The 16,850-nt window shown below is 37.1% G+C and overlaps 1 protein-coding gene across 5 annotated transcripts in view; it reads left to right on the plus strand.

Moving 5' to 3' along the window:
• Window positions 1–14,905, plus strand: part of TRPM6 (transient receptor potential cation channel subfamily M member 6) — a 91,887-nt gene extending 76,982 nt beyond the window's left edge. For all 5 annotated transcript variants that reach the window (XM_023944834.2, XM_086869833.1, XM_086869834.1 and 2 more), the window contains 7 exons: window positions 1,366–1,431; window positions 3,850–4,136; window positions 4,390–4,472; window positions 4,988–5,193; window positions 7,128–7,179; window positions 11,445–11,551; window positions 12,299–14,905. In XM_023944834.2, coding sequence (XP_023800602.2) covers window positions 1,366–1,431; window positions 3,850–4,136; window positions 4,390–4,472; window positions 4,988–5,193; window positions 7,128–7,179; window positions 11,445–11,551; window positions 12,299–12,420 — 923 coding nt within the window. In that variant the 3' untranslated portion in view covers window positions 12,421–14,905. The remainder of the gene's footprint in view (window positions 1–1,365; window positions 1,432–3,849; window positions 4,137–4,389; window positions 4,473–4,987; window positions 5,194–7,127; window positions 7,180–11,444; window positions 11,552–12,298) is intronic.
• The last annotated feature ends 1,945 nt before the right edge of the window (window positions 14,906–16,850 follow it).

The raw sequence follows: 16,850 nt of genomic DNA on the forward strand, positions 1-16,850 counted from the left end.
GATTATTCTGCTCCAATGGCTTGGAAGTTCATCCCTGAACTGTTAAAGTGGCAGAATATTTGAAAGGAAAAACGCTGTGGCAGTTCCAGAGAGGCGGGAAATTCTGCAATGGGCCCTGGTTACTGTTTATCAGACACTGCTCACAGTACTAGACAGCACCCTCAGGGGGAAGAGGAGGAAAGCAGAGCAACAGGCACTGGGGCTACTCAAACTGCAGCTGAACCACAGGAACAATGCTGGTACCAGCTGTTCCTATACAGAAGAAATTCAAGCCCAGACCAGTTTGCATACTGAAGAGGAAGCAGGGCCCTCAGAATGGGAAGCAGGACCAGAGAAAATCACCCCCCTAGGTGAGCTGCAAGGTACGTGAAAAATTTTCAGGCACCAGTCAGGAGAGTCCCTGCTGACCTGGGAGCTCTGATGTGTGGATATCACAGCCCATGATATGGAACTATACAGTAGTGCAACCAAGCAACTGGGGTCCCTGTGCCAGGATGTGAGCATTGACAAAGGGATTGAGAATAGAACGGAAACCCTCAGAGGTGACTCCTGTCAAGTATGAGGGAATGCTGACTACCCAACTCCAGTAATATGAAGATAATCTTTTTTTCCTCCCTACTGGCCTGTACCTTGGCTGTGGAAAGGCCTCCTTGTCTTTGAGGGAGTCAACAGCTCCTTACAATTTTGTACCATCTGTGAACTTGCTTAGTATTTCATCAAGCAAGCTAAAGAGGAAGTTTTCCATGCCTTACCAGTTTGTACCAGTCTCTACCAGTACCAGTATTGGGAGCAAGTACCCTCCTGCTCAAGAGGGTATGCAGCCATACCTGTACATACTCTACTGTGTCAGGTCACTGCCAAGGCTTGGGGGGAAGGGAATCTCTTCTGGGGAGGAGGGGTCCCTTCTGGATCGAGGTAGTGGGGTCTTGTCAATTGTCAGGGACTGTCTATGTGAATCATTCATTTTTTGTGCCCCTTGTCATCAGTTGGTTGTTACTGTTCATTTCCTTGTCTGGTTGCTGTTTCCAGCAAACTGTTCTTATCCTAACCCATGATCTTTACCTTTTGTGCCTCCAGTCCCCCTCTCCAGCCCCAAGAGGGGGAAGGACAGGGGGAGGAGGAGTGGGCGAAGTACGTGGTTTGACGTGTTTCAGTGGGAACACCAAACTGGGGAATGCAATTCCTGAAACACAACAGTGTGGAAAGGGGAGTTGGTGTCTAGGTAAAACAAATTGTGATCAGATGTGACACAGGATCAACTGCTGCCTCCTCCTTGGCTTTGTACACTACAGAAAAGTGCAGAAGTTTTTGAAACTTAGCCAGCTTTTTTATTCAGTCTAGCAGTGAAATCTGTGTTCCTTGCAGCTGTTGAAAGAAACAACTTAATGAGACTTGCTCAGACAATACCATTTACACCAGTCCAACTCTTTGGTAAGTACCAACTTCTTGCTTATATGTTTTGCTTTATAAATACTTCATGTATTTATAAATACATTCATATCTTTTAAAAACTGTGCTTGAGAAATTTCCTTGGATTTATTTCAACAATTCTTATTTTCTGAAAGAGACAAAACAAGGTAGAATTGTAGTTATGTAGTACTTTAGCAACTTTAGGAGGTCACCTTGTCCAACTCCTTCCATGGCCGACTCAGATCAGATTGCTGATGAACTGTAGAATTGCATTTTGATTAGATCTATAAATGGAGACTCCTCGTTTTCATTGGGAAACATCTTCCAGTGTTTGATTGGCCTACTCATGAATCTAATGTTTTTCCCTGCATTACTGGGGTTTCCCTTGCTGTAGTTTGTAACTGTTAGTACTCATGTGATCACTGTCAGCCTCAGAGATTAGTCTAACTCCATCCTTTATGTATCCATCCTTAGGATTGCTGAAGACAGTCAGAAGTTTTCCCTTAACCTTGATAACTTAATTGTTTCTGTTTCTCTTCCACACACACAGACACACATGTAAATCTATGAATAGGATATGCCATCAAGAAGAAAATCAGGTAGTCATTTAAAGAGCACAATTCCTTTATCTGGCACAAAAAACTTTAAGTGTCTTTAGTGTCAAAGAAAAAAATCTTTGCTGTAACTGAAGAGTTATAGAGCATAATCCATAATTTTTTTGGGAAGAATTCTGAAAATAGCGTGTAGTATTTGCTTACTGCAGCAGAAGCTCTGTCTCTAGACTTCTGATATCTAGGTGCTGCCTTCTCAATAGGTAGAATATTTTGTCTCACAGCAACTAATTGCTGATACTTGCAGCATCATAGGATTTCTTGTGACCTTATTGCTGTAGATAATTAATATAGCTATGGCTGTATTGAGCATTCTAATCTTTGAAACTCCTAGGAGATATCTTTCTAGGTATTAAACTGTCGAAAGATAATAAAATGAAGATTTAATGTAAGATTAAAAAATGTGTCTAGTTATACTATCTTTATTCAAGTGTCTATCTTTTACATAAGGTACTGACTTTTCCAGTTGCTTTATTTTAAATTAAGATGTGCTTAAATTGCTGGTTTCAACAGCATCTGCATTTGTGCTAATTGGTGAAAGGCAAGCTCTAGAGTGGGGAGGAAATCTACTAGTCTGAATCCAGTTTGTGATTGCTTATGACAATCTTTACTATTTGGCAATTTAGTTACCTCATCACACTTGTCAGCAAAAACCTGTTTCTTATTAATTAATGTTACAAATAATGTGGATTGTTGGAAGGAAAGTCAGATTTAAAAAAAATGAATCCACTCATTAGTTTTCAAGTGGTGGCAACAGAAAAGTGTTGTTGATTCTGCTGCAAGAGAGGAATGTCGCTACAACTCTCCAGGGGGAAACAGAGTGTAACTGAGTTAAAACTCACCAGGTTCTGCTTGCAGAAAAGATGTTACTAGCAGTAGCAGAACATCTTAAACATTTCATCATTGCAAATACCATCGGAATTTCTAGAAAGAAATCAAAATATTAGTTTTAAATACCCAAACTGTAAGCTTCCTGATAATTTGCTTTAGCTTGTTCTCCTGGAAACATCCTTTTCAATCTAATTTCACTGGCTCATCACATCATGGCCAAGTGAATGCTTTTGAAACAGCTCAGCTCTGTCTGTGGCAAAAGGTGGCACTCCTGACTACAGCCAATATTCTATCAACTACAAAATTAACCTTTAATCTTTAATACTAAATATCTATTACAAACTGTTTGCCTTGTTGTCATGATTTTTTTTCCCTAGGTTTATTTTTAATATTATTTTAAACAATTATTTTAACTATTTCTAGACTAAGATTTGAATTCACGCGTTCTGCTCCTGCAGGTTCATTTGGGTGTTTGCTGTTTTTTGGGGTTTACTTTGTGAAACACAAAGTTAAAAGAAAAATACAGGGAGTGTTCCACAGATAATGATTAACTTAGGTATTCCTAAAAATTCCCCTTCCACATAAGTGCATAAAGAGAGAGAATTACACACAGGATATTTACAGTTCATACAGTGGAGCTAAAAATGGTGACCCTTTAAAAATATGTTCTTTCAAATGACTGCTATAGACTAGAGTATCAGTGAGCTTTGTTTGTGTGGAAGAATCCGGGAGTTCTTCCATTTATCATTGTTTAATACAAGCTCTTTGGACCACCTATTATCATAGTAGATGAATGAATATGCTAAATGGTGTAAGTTTAGGCTGGGGAAGTTTTCAGACAGATGGACAGGTATGAGAAAAAGGCTCTCTTCTTAAAAAAGTGTGGCTTAGACAGGTGTGTAAAGAGGTATGCTATAAAAGAGGACACCAAATTAAAATGCTGTTCTCTCCTGTTCCTGCAATTTACTTTTGCTAACAAAGCTTCTTTTTATTTAAGCTGGAGAGGAAGTGACAGTCTATCAGCTAGAGGAAAGTTCACCTATGAATCTTGATAAAAGCATGTCTTCCTGGTCCCAGTGTGGCACAACTGCAATGATCCAAGTCCTGTCACGGGAGGAGATGGATGGGGGTCTGCGGAGGGCCATGAAGGTCATTTGTACTTGGTCTGAGAGTGATGCATTAAAGCTGGGACAAGTTTTTATTGTGAAGTCTTTCCTGCCAGAGGTGGTTCAAACTTGGCAAAAGATCTTTCACCATGGCACAGTATTACATCTCTGTCTGAGGGTGAGTGAAGGAGCACTGAACGGCCTAGCCTGATGTTAGACTGCTTACTTGTTAATGTCTTCAACAAGGTTGGCATATGTTTTGATGTTATCTTTTGGAAAGAAAAAAGGTTTTGAGGAAGATGTAGCTCCCATTTGTAAAAAACAGATTATCAGGGTAAGTGTGTGTGTGTGTTTGTTTAGTTTTTTGACAGATTCATGACACCTTTCTTCATGAAAATGAAGTGGTTTTTATAACATTATCTTTTTTTCAGGAAATTCAACAGCAAAGGGTTGCCCAGAAGTTAATCTATACCTTCAACCAAGTGAAGCCTCATACTATTCCCTATACTCCAAGGTAAATTCAGTGTCTTTAAGTACTAGGTGAAAGAGGTTTCTCTTTTCAGCCTCCTTTTCTGCTATGGGTTGCAATGATAATGCAGTGGTAATGATAATGTCTAAGGATAGATAATGAACTTATAAGAAGAAAGGTAGGCAGCTTTGAAGTTTGTCTTTATGTCTTTATAATTACATGTAGTGGCAAAATAAACATTCTGTTCCTTAGACTTCAGCAAGAATTGCCTTTTACGTAATCGACTAAAACAATTTGATGTAGCTCATTTGCAGTGGACTAGGGTAAATCAGATTATGTTTTTTTTCCATATAGTACACTTTCTGATCAGGTGGTTTTTTTTTGAGAGTTGTCAGACCAAGGAAACCTTTGTTCTCTCTACTCTTTGGTGCCTACTGTTGTTGAAAATGCTCCAGCCAAAGAAGACACGTCCTTCTTTTTGCTCTGCACCTTGCCGGCTGCCGACTGTGAGGACACTTATCGCCTTGCCAGCTGCTGACAGACAGTATTTATATCTACAGGTTCCTGGAAGTTTTCCTCATCTACTGCCATTCTGCAAACCAGTGGCTGACCATCGAGAAGTACATGACTGGTGAATTTCGGAAGTACAACAACAACAATGGAGATGAGATTACCCCCATCAGCTTGCTGGAAGAGCTGATGCTGGCCTTCTCTCACTGGACCTACGTCTACACCCGTGGGGAGCTCCTCGTCCTGGATTTGCAAGGTGACTGCTAGCACAGGATTGCTATCTGAAACCAGATGGAAAGTAATCATCTCAGAAGAGAATTTAGTACTGAGGAATGGGAAAAAATTCTCACTTAGATGAGAAAATGCAAAGCTCAAAAAAACCTCTGGATATCTGTTGCGTGATGCCGATAAATGAGAATCCACAGAAACAATCTAGGTTAATGTAGGTGTAATGGGAAAATAATATGCTTCAAATGCCTCCAGGCTGAAGGACCAAAAGAGCAGTTAGATAAACTGCAGGAACATTTCATCCAGCTCCAAAAAAGACACTTCACAGTTAAGGTATTTTTATTTTTCATAAGATATATAAATAATACAGAGATTCAAATGTACTCATGTATATATGCACACTTAATGTGTATGTAAATCTTTCAGAAATGTATGAACTAGCTGCATTTTTTTATTGTTCATATTAATAAATCTGTATGCAATTTAAATAAGCTGTAAGCCTGAACGCTATTCATAAAGCCTAGAGACTCCTTCAAAGAGCATGTGATCATTTTACTGTACATATGTAAGTGGGAAGATGGCATATTTTGAGGAGATAAAACAGTTGACAATGTTCAGATGAACATCACCCATCAAATAGTATAAACACTATCACTTTTCTTTTCCGTCAAGGGGAAAGTCTATGAGTAGCCAGAGACTTAACATATTTATATTTTACAGCATCCAGAAGCTGTAAGTTACAAAGAGACATACTTATTATGCAAAATAAGCCTATAATTCCATCCTTGCCTTGATTGGCTTTAGCTGTACATATAAAAAAAAAAAAACAAAAAAACCCAAGCAGAAATAATAAGTGTGTCTTTGCCATAGCTTATCAGAATTTGTATGAAATTTTCTCAGGTTTATTACATAACTCTCATAGTTCCAGAGCAACTGTGTTGGCTCAAAAATGAAGAATATAAACATTTATGTAAATCTCAGTTTTCATCTTAAAAAAAGTGAGATCAGCTCTAGTTTTGGCTTTGTGTTTAATTCTCTGATCTGGAACCAATGAAAAGTGCAATGATGGCTGCTCTCCTTGGAGTTCTACTAGGATGAATCTAGATGACAATTTGCTTTTTAATACCAGGATCATCCCCACATCCACATAAGTGTGTGTATATATATATATATATTTATCTAATATACATAAATTGAAATGGCTTACATTGCAGTCTAGGGGTATTTCAGCCACATTATGCTGTCTCCAGAATCTTTATTTTTGTTGCAGAACATAAATTTACCATGTTGAAATAAAAATAATAACATATCATGTGGTCATATGACCACAGACTTTTCATTACTGTGAAAACACAGCAATTTTGTTGGATATAAAAAAAGATGGTTTTCATAAACATAATGTACTTCAACAGTACTGCAACATAGGTATCAGCATTCAGGTATCATAATGTAATTATATCTTCAGTATGCTTCCTTGGCTACCCAAACACAGACAGGGGTAAACAATCCAAATATTTGCAAAAATTTGCAAGTATTTGCACATAGAAGCATAGCTGTGGCTTCTTGTGTTTGTTTCCTTGAAGAGAATGTCTGTCTGAAAGTAGGTCTGTTGATATTGGTAAGATCTATATCTGATTAGTACCCTTACTCCAAGTAAAATAACAATATTTTGATAGGTCACATTTTAGTTAGTTGAGCTTTGATATAATATTTATTACATTTGCATACAATTTCTGTCTACATATGAATTAACCTCAAAGCAGCTGAAGTCAGAACTGTAATGAGAACTATATTGCCATATACTTTACGAATTTTTATATTTTCATACTAGCTCATGACCACTTTAACTATGACATTTTATGATGTACCAAGAAAGCAGTTAATTACATCTTTTGTTAAGGGCCAGATTATGAAATCATGGCTACCTTCCTTTGTAACACACACAATGTTTATTTTTTGTAGGTGTTGGGGAAAACCTTACAGATCCATCTGTGATTAAACCTGAAGACAAAAAGTAGGTTTCTTTCTGTTGAAATTATCATTCCTTTCAGACCTTCTGCCTACAGTCTGTATACTTAGGATGGTTTTCTGTACTTTGTGGGGGAGGTTTTAATGCTTTTTTTCCACATGGTGCTTGGGTTAAATGACAGTATGATGCCAATGGAGAGACTACATCTTCTCCTGGGCTTGGGGGGACTCTGAAGTGCCCCAGCTCACAACGTGTGGCAAAAGGTGTATGAAAGGTGGGAGAGTCTGCACTGCTGTGCTGGGACCAATCTCTTCACACTCGTACAAAGGATATGGATGTGGCAGTCCCGCTTCCCCCGACTTTTTCATGCAGTATATGGGGCCACAGTAGCTTAAGAGGATGAAGAAATGGCCCCTGCCTCTTTAACCTCTCCAATAAGTTTGTGTTGCATTTTAGCACGCAGCATGTCTTCAGAGTCATGATATGAAGATGGTAGATCACGGGTGGAAACTTACAAAAACTGGACAGACTAGACACACAGAAATAGCAGTCTGCCCTTGTGAATCAAATCTCAGAATCAGAACCATGGCTGTTCTCCCCTTCTGTGACCTTGCTCCTCAATGGTATTTCCTGTAGTAAGAGCAGAAGCACTGGTGTTGATGGCTGCTCTCCTACAGCTCTCCTACTCTTCCTAACCCCACACACCTCCCCAGATCTGCCCTGACATCCCTGCCCCTCCCCTATCTGGTCTTCAACTTGACTGCCCCTTGCTCAGCTCATGCCATTTGATTCTCACGTTTGGAAGGTAGGAAGATGCAAATGTACATAGTCCAATGTAATAAAAAGGACAATTAACTACAGAAATATCAGATGACTTGCCTACAATGTGGAAATCCAAGTTAATTTTGTAAGCAAGTTCTTTGTTCTGGGACCATAATTAATATTTCAAAAAGATAAGTAGTAAATGACTGCCTTAATGCTTAATTATGACTGCAGCTGTATTGTACATATAATATTTATTTTGGAAACACAAAAGATATGAGAGCAAATATATGCTGAACACTTCTCAATAACAAAGTCTTTGCCCTAAGTAGGCCATGGGCTCATGACAGAAACAGCTCAAGTTAGAGATGCAGGGAGTCAGTCGTGTTGCTGTTCTCTAGATTTCTCTAGCCAAATACTTTAAAGGTATTACTACAGATATATGAAATTCTGATTTTCTACTATTCAAGAAGATCTTTAATATCAGCAGTCACATAAACAGTAACAGTTGTTGCTGTAAACAACAGAGAGGCACTGACTGAAGCTCACAAGGCAAGTCAGCTTATCCTCTTTAAAATAAGGATAATATTTGTCTGCATTATTACCATGAAGTTTATTTTTATTAGTGTTCTCCTCTATTATTTTTGCTATTAAATAATTTTGTTTAATTGATAAATAAAATTGGGTCATACAGATCTTATTCTCAGAACTTTTTTTGTTTATCATCTGCAAAATAGTTAGTCCTAGTTAGAGAGCAAGTGTTGATTAATTAATCAAACCCAGCTTGATTTTTTTATATTCAGGGAAATCTTCAGAACAGCAGCTAGTGAAATGATATTGTTTGATTCAGAGTTCTAAAGGAATAAGGCAGTGAAACTGTGTTGTTTTCTCTAAGCAGACACCCAATTCTAAGAAACATTTTCTAAAAGAGTAATAAGAATTGCAATGTAAAAGCACTGTCTTTGCTCTAACCTTCATTTGCTCACAGGAGAAACATTTCTGACAGAGGCAAGATATGTTTTAAGTTTTCTTTTGTAGGTAAGATACTTAGATAAGATCAAAAACAAAAGATACTTTGAGCTCATGTTCTCCTGGAAACCTAGGATAAAATAGATGGCACCTGACTGATGGGGCTGATTGAAATTTTGGCGTTACTTACAGTTAAATTATTTATGTTTTGCTTTTTTAACTCCGTCAATTTATTGGCTCATGTCATTATCCTGTCCTGTGTCATGTAAGCCTTTTATTTCATGCATCTCACACTGTGTTTTGGAAAGGACTTTGCAATGGCAAAATGTGACCTCCAGGTCTGTGATAGTGCTTTATGTCTTGGTTTCATATCCAGATCAAGACAAATATAATAGATCTGTTTGGAAAGTATGCCTTATGCTGTGACATCTCAGACAGATCCTGGGCTGATGCCAGTCAGTGTGAGGTCTGGCCACGTGCACTGCACAGAATGTATGAAGTGATGGAATGGTACAGGCATGACATTCACAGGAAGATTCCCTTTGAAACAGATGTAATTGAGGCACAGCAGCAGGGTTTTAACACAGTTCTTGCAGACTCCTGTCCTGCCCAAACATTGAGAAGAATTGCCTCAAAAGCAATGCTCTGAGTGCTTTTTGTAACATGTACTACTTGGCAAGGCCACAACAAAGTTAATGTGGGCAAAGTTTTCAGGGATATCAGGTCCAGATTCAGAGTTGAGTAAATGAGTGTTTTGAGTTTCAGACTGAAAAGAACTGATACATTCACAGAGCATCTGTTTCCAATAGTATGATATTATTGCTTCTTGAAAGGTTTTTCCTTTTCTATTTTAATTTTTAAAATTTCTTTTCATTGAAATGTTTCTTCCTGGTACTGCCGACTGACAACACAGAGAAAAAAAAGTTAAATAATCTTCTCCTTAAATCTTTTTCTTCATGTTAAACTACTCCCCAGTCTTTACATGTTATGGTTTTTAGGCTGATGATAATTTCAAATTTATCCCCAGATTCCTTGAAAGAGTTTTTCAAATTTAAATGCAGTATTCCTCTTGAACCATTGCCAGTACTGGGTAGAGAGGAAAGGTTACTTCATATATATTGCAGAGAGGATATATTTTTATCTCAAAACAGCATGAGAAAATATCATTCTGTCTTACTTGCTCCACCTTGCACAGAGTAATGGTTAGATAAGAGGAAGTATAAGAGTGCCTGTGAGGCCCTGAAACTAGCAAAGTCTTCCTAATTTCCTATACCTGCTCAAGCAAATACTTAGGTACATTCTAATTCTATGGCATTTCATCAGATTCCAGCAAAGGATAGAAATGGCTATATTGCCTCATATTATTTATATTGCATATGTGGCCTTTGATTGATAATTTACTTCTTCCCTTGTTTGATTCATTTATTTTCATTAAAAGATGATTAGATGAGTCCTTCACAGGATCCAGGAGACATAATCTCCAGGGTCTGCAAGAAATAAGAAAGATATTAAATTTTTTGTATAGTAGTTTTGGCTAATCATTGCTGTTGTCTTGTGTGAAAGGGAAGAGCTTCATGTTTGAACACTGCCTTCCTTAGAGAGAATGTAGTTTTGTTAGTGTGAATTACAGATAGATTTGGGACAATTAAAATATTTTTCTATAGCTTATCAGAGTTGTAATTGATTTCAGATTTTGAAATGTGTTTTTTCCACTCTGCATATCATTAAAATAAAATAGTAGCATTTAAAAAAATTCTTTGGAAGTGTTTCTTGTGTGCTGTGTTCCGTAGTGTCTAGACTGTCAAATTCTTGAGAATAAAGGTGCAGCTATACTAAAATTAATGAGCACTGAGCTTTCAGACTACCTTAAGAATCTGTTGTAATTATGTGGTTCTTCTAATACTTGTGTGGATATAGGTGATTTCTAATTGTGGCACTTTCTTTCAGAATACACAATACACTTGCACAAATGGATCCCCTAGTAGCATTGATGAATTGGTCAGAGAACAGACACTTGGAAATGAGCACAGGATGAAGACAATAAATTTTAAAACCTTGCTTGTCAGCAGCATACTGTGGGTTTTGGGGTTAATTTTTTTTTTTTTTTTTAATTTTTCTATGCTGCATTTGTTTTGTGACTAGATTTCTGCTAGACTTTGCCCTTTTGGTTTTAATTGAAGAGAAAAAAAAGTCCTTGTTAGCTCTGTTTTGTTCTCATATGCCCACCATCAGCACTGGAACCAAATTGCTTGCTTGGTGAAGAATGGTGGCTGCAGCAGAATCACAGATTATGGCAAGTGTCACTGTGCCCACATTTCCTTTGAGTAGTTTATTAAGGACTGATGAGGCTGTCCTGTCTTCTTTAGAGAAAAAGGAAAGTAGTGTGGGATATATGTAGGCTAATATTTTACTGGAACTGACAGTTTTCTTGTCTCATATCTAAGAATCTTGTGTATAAACCTTTGATTGTCTTGATAAAAAGGACTAGCTGACTCAAAAAAATGAAAAATGGCACCATCTCCCTCCCCTGTAATTGTTTCATTTTAGATTCATTAATTTTTAAAGAATATTTCTTTTAGGTCTGGAAAGATGGTATTTGGACCAGCAAATCTCGGAGAAGATGCAATAAGAAACTTCATTGCAAAGCATCGTTGTAATTCTTGCTGCAAAAAGCTGAAACTTCCCGGTATGCAAAGTAAAGATAAATTTTTAATCTATGTATAGCTTTGTAAGTGCAACAAAGTGAAGGCCTTGATGTGCTATAAAGACAAGACCTGAAATTCTATTGAGGTGAAAGACTCTGGTAGGCACAGTCCTCATGTGCAAAGGGAGATATGAGAATACTGCTCTTTTGCCTAACATCCGTGTGAGAGTGGGAGCTCATCAACCTGGTGCTGGCATTCAGCATGAAAGCTTCTTCTCATGGAATTGTTTCCCTGTTTTTGCTGAATGGGAGCCCATTTTTCCAGGGTTATCACTACAGATAACATCTGCAATAACTTTTAGAATAAGAAAGAGTAACGATAGAAAATTTGCAATGCATTAGCTGGGGAAAACACCACTGGGGTTTTTTTCTGTGAGAAAACTCCTTCCCTTCGTTGCCAACATGGAGTAATAGTTGCTGTTTGATTCTGAAACAGAAACTGCGGTGTTATTGGTTTGATTATTTTTGTCTGTGGCAGCTGGAGATTATAACAGAAGGGAAAATCAGCTGAAGGAATACAGTCAGGGAAGGTTCATTCACATGGGCTCACACTACTGAGCTCCCCAGGGCTCTCAACCCCCTGGTTCTTATTTGCCTTGCTCCAGATTTTCTTCCTCCTGGAAATATCAAACAAACTGCCATCAGGTATTGGGTTGAACACTGCTAGAGATGTTTGTGCTTTTCTAACATTTACTTGGCTGCATTATTGAATTTGTTTTCTTGCCACAGATTTGAGAAGAAGCGACTACAGGTTGGAAACAGCCGGTCCAGCCTTTGGAATAGAAATGGAAACAAGCACCAAAGAAGCTGATGAAGCAGATGAGCCTTCTGAGTACGACACACAGCTGTGAAGCAGAGAGCCCGTGTGTCTGCATGCTTCAAACTTATGTTTGAAGTCCCTTATCACTGCCAAGGCTTTGGCCAAAATCACAGAATGAAGGTGACTGAGTGCAGCAACGCTGGCTAGACGCTATAGACAAGGAATGAAAAAAAATCAGCTTTATTTACTCCCTTTCCACGATCTTGTGCTGGCCTTTCTTGTACAGATTAGTGAATTCCAGGAGCAGGTCATGCCTTACCTGGAAGAACTGTCCCATCAGTGCCTTTTTTGTTATAATGTGGATCATGGTTCCAGATTGCATTTTCTTAAGAAAATAACTGTGACAAGTTTATTTCCAAGTGGTAATAATTTTTGTTTCTACTTCTGCTCTTTAGTAAATAAATGAATGTATACACATGCAAATAATTAGTTTTCAGTGAGAGCCCACTCAGCCCTGTGCTCACTTTTCTTGAGTGTAAAAGGCTCTCCAGGAAACTGCAGAGATACTACTTTCTCTTTATTATTGATTTTGATGCAGACACAAACTAAGAATAGATGACTAATGAATTTTTGGTTTAAAAAGTAGTCATGACAGACTGAAAAAATTCGTGGGAACTTTGTCTTCAGTTCTTTTCACATACCAAGAAAATTTGCACAATGAAGTGGCAGATTATTGGACCCACAAACATCAATTTTCCTCATTTTGAGTTAATGAAGTTGAATTTTCTGTGGTCTTTAATACAAACATCTAGAATGTCATTTGGCTTTTAGGACTTGCCTGTCTTTATAATATTTTACCTTCTGAATGTTTTAAAATTGCACTTGGAAAAAAAGGTGTTAGAAATCACAAAGAATAGTTTGTTCCATTTGGTGTTTGACTTGCCAGTGTCAGGGTGAATGTAGGACTGTTGCCTAACAGTGGTGCAATTATGTTAGGCAGCATCCACATTTGTTTCTGCCTCTGATCACAGCTGAAGTTCAGAAAACAGAAAAATCAATCCATGCAATACGATTTTTACTGAGTAAAGGCTAAGAGGAAGTTTTCAGCAGAAGTATTTCTAACACAACTGGTGTTCCAATACAGGTCACACCATTAAAGCAACTTAGATGTTGAGTAAAAAAATCTGACTTTCAAATGTCGGTCATTAGGAAACTTTATACTTGAATTAAAAAAATAAATAATATTTCCACTACAGCTGACGGTAAATTTTAAGGTGTAAGGGGGATTTTTGTTATGATTTGTGATTTATTTGCTATATTTAGTAAGTGTCTACATATACACAGGATTTGGTAGTTACATGTTCCCAGTTTTTATATTGATTATGATTATGATGTTGAAGCAATCAGCATTGTAAACAGTCATTGAAGTAATCATCTACACAATGTTTATCTGAGATGCCTCCAGTTTCTGAGAACATTCAGAAGAGGTTCCTGTCGGGTTTTCTTCTTTTTAACATGATTTGATAGACACCTCCCTCCCCCCTTCATTTTTCCCCACCAGATTACACTCTTCATTTTGCAAAATACACAGTTTCCTTTGGCTCTTTATTTTTGGAAGCAAGTCAATATACCAGAAAACTTAGCTTGTCTGTGAAAGAGGTAGTTTGATTGCACCTCTGCAGACTGAGGGTGAATTTTGGTCCATATGCCTGTAAGGCAGTAATTCTGCTTCCTATGGCTATCATTTTAAAACCTGACTTTAGGGAGATATGTGCTTACATGAATACAAATATGATTTAAAGAAAGCTCTTTCTCTCAAGGATCTCTAACTATTTGTATGCCTTTAAATTCAGTTAAGTTAAATGACACATAAATATGACTTTAAAGTCAAAGGCAGTGCAACTCCTGCCCTGATACTGTTGTTTTCCTCAAATGTTGCCATAAATTCAGAACACATATATGTTATGCACAAAAAATAAACTCTAGACCAGGCTGGGTTTGAGAACTTTTCATTTCCTTGCAAGTCTTGAAGGTAGGCACAAATCATTCTTCAGATGACCTCTTCTTGACAATGCTCCTGTTGCCTGCAAGAGTGGGTTCCTCCTACACGCACAGCAACACTTGTGAGAATTCTTGTGATATAGAGCCAGGTCAGTGTAGATTAACTTAATTCCTTCTGGAAAGTATCTGTCAAGCTAAATACTGTATTACAGTATGAAAATGGGGATCCTTGCAAGATACAAATATCTGTTGAAATGTAGTTTATTTAATTTTGTAGCTATTTAATTTTGTTCAGTGTGAAATATTAAGTGGATGAAACAAGAACAATAGGCATTTCAAATTTTTCCACTGTATATTTTTATTCTTGCACTAATTTTTCCATGCATGGAGACATTAACTTGAAGAAATCCAGTAATTGTGCTGGCTGATAAATTATGCCTCACCTTTCTTTCTGGATTTTTGGGAGTGCTGATTCACTTTTCACTTAACTGTAAATTTAAGTATTTGATTAAAGACCTTCCCTCTCTCCTTTTTCACAGTTGAGTAATAAATTATATTGAAAATAATTTAAAAAATATATTTCTTTGAGATCTTGGTATCTTTCTTACTACAAATTCTGTACATTCTTTAAATTGTCTTTTGGTTTCTAAATACTGACTTTGGATTGAAGCACATGGCTACTGAACACATGAAAAAAATACCCCAACAGCCTTTAATGGGGTCAGCAGTAAGCCCCACTCACACTAAAACTGGGGTTCATATGAAATGGAAGATGTGGAAGTCAGGTTCCTTCTCCAACTGCTCGACAGCTAGAGTGGAAGAGGAAATCATGTGTGTCCAACCAAACCATAGGGATTTCTGATTATTAGCTTCAATATTTGCTTATGCTGAAAAGCACATACAGGGATTTCTTTTATAATTCTGGTGGGTTCAGGAAAAAAAAAAACAAACCCTGTTTACTTTGTTAAAATAAGTCAGGCAGTAAAGTTTTGAAAGAATTTAACAAAACAAAAAATCCACCAGAGTATTTATAAGCTTGCTTTTTAATATGAGCTTAAAAGAAGCTTACTTAGGAATTCAGTTGGGATTACCCACAGCAAAATATTTTTTTGGCATCTGCTGCATTGGAGATGTAGCTTGAACATAGGAAAAATGTTCAGAAATTGAAAACCTCATACTCAGGAAAGCTTTTTCTTTTTTCTTTTATTCACAATTGTGGTGTATTTGGGGGTATTCATTTATTGTTAGTGCAATAAAATCAAAAGGGATATTACACATGTATTTTCTAGAAATGGATTTGTATTTGTTGTAGTTTTGTCAGTCTATTTCATATTATTTCCAAAGAATAAAAGAACACTTTCACAATGTTTCTGTTCTTGACAGGTGTAAAATGAAATAAGGTTTCTGAGCACTAAGGGAAACAGGTGAAAGTGACATACAGAGAATAATGCAATTATCTTTATTTTTAATCTCAAAGTAATAAACATCTCTTTTATATTTAACATGTGGTTCCCAGCTCCTCTTTTGTTTTAGCTCTGTAGTAGCATTAGTTTCTATTCCTGTAGTCAATGTACTTACAGCAGGAATCCTTCTACACCTGTCTCATAAGCCAAAATTTAATTTGTACAGATGAAGATATTTTAATTTACTTATCAGTTTTTCAATAAACTCTGGATTTATTTTTTTCAATAGAGATGTCTACTCAATTCTTAGAAAACACAGTAAATCCAATCACTGCTGCAGATTTAGAAAAAAAAAAAAATCATTGCTTTAATATGACAGTCTTATTTTTTACTATAATTTTAGCTGTCTGATGTGAAGAGCCTGTATAGCCACGAGTGAAAACAAGGAGCTGACCTAAACGAATAGCACTCAATTATCAAATCTGCTACCTTTTATATCTATTTTCCCTACCTACAATGCTGATGCCGTCACTTTTTGCTGAAAAATTGTTGCCAGAGATAAAGCAAAACCTGTCTGGACTGACCTGGGCCTTCTCATCAACTGTACTCACACCAGAGTAGCCAGAGCTTGCCTTATTGCTAGATCATTTGCAAGATCTGTTATGCTTTTTTAGCTTTTCTTTACTGTCTTTGTCATATCCTGACTTATCCTGGGATCTCCCAGTTAATGGTAACTTCTCCTGGGGAAGAAAAATTTCAAACTAAAACTAGGCAAAAACTATTCTGCTCTTTATTATTGAAGAGTGTCAAACAGTGGTACTGCTCTTTCCATTTACCTCCACAGCATTGGTTGTATTTGTTCCACATACAAACCAGTGTTTTAAATTTAATTTAAATTAAATTTGTAAATTTAGACGTTAATATTCAGTCCTGATTAAGTGCTTACGGTTCAAGAAGAAAAATCAGAGAAAAGTTCTGCCGGAAAGAAGTAACTTTGTTGCCTAAAGGAAGTCTTGCTGTGTTCTTGGTGTCAAAGGTTTAGGTAAATGGCTAAAACTTTCCCTTTCCCAGGTTGCCATTGAAAATAACACCATTTAGGTTTGACACTTTGCAGGCA

The sequence above is a fragment of the Cyanistes caeruleus genome, chromosome Z (assembly GCF_971803275.1).
Source record: "Cyanistes caeruleus chromosome Z, bCyaCae1.hap1.1, whole genome shotgun sequence".
NCBI classification, from domain to species: Eukaryota; Metazoa; Chordata; class Aves; order Passeriformes; family Paridae; genus Cyanistes; species Cyanistes caeruleus.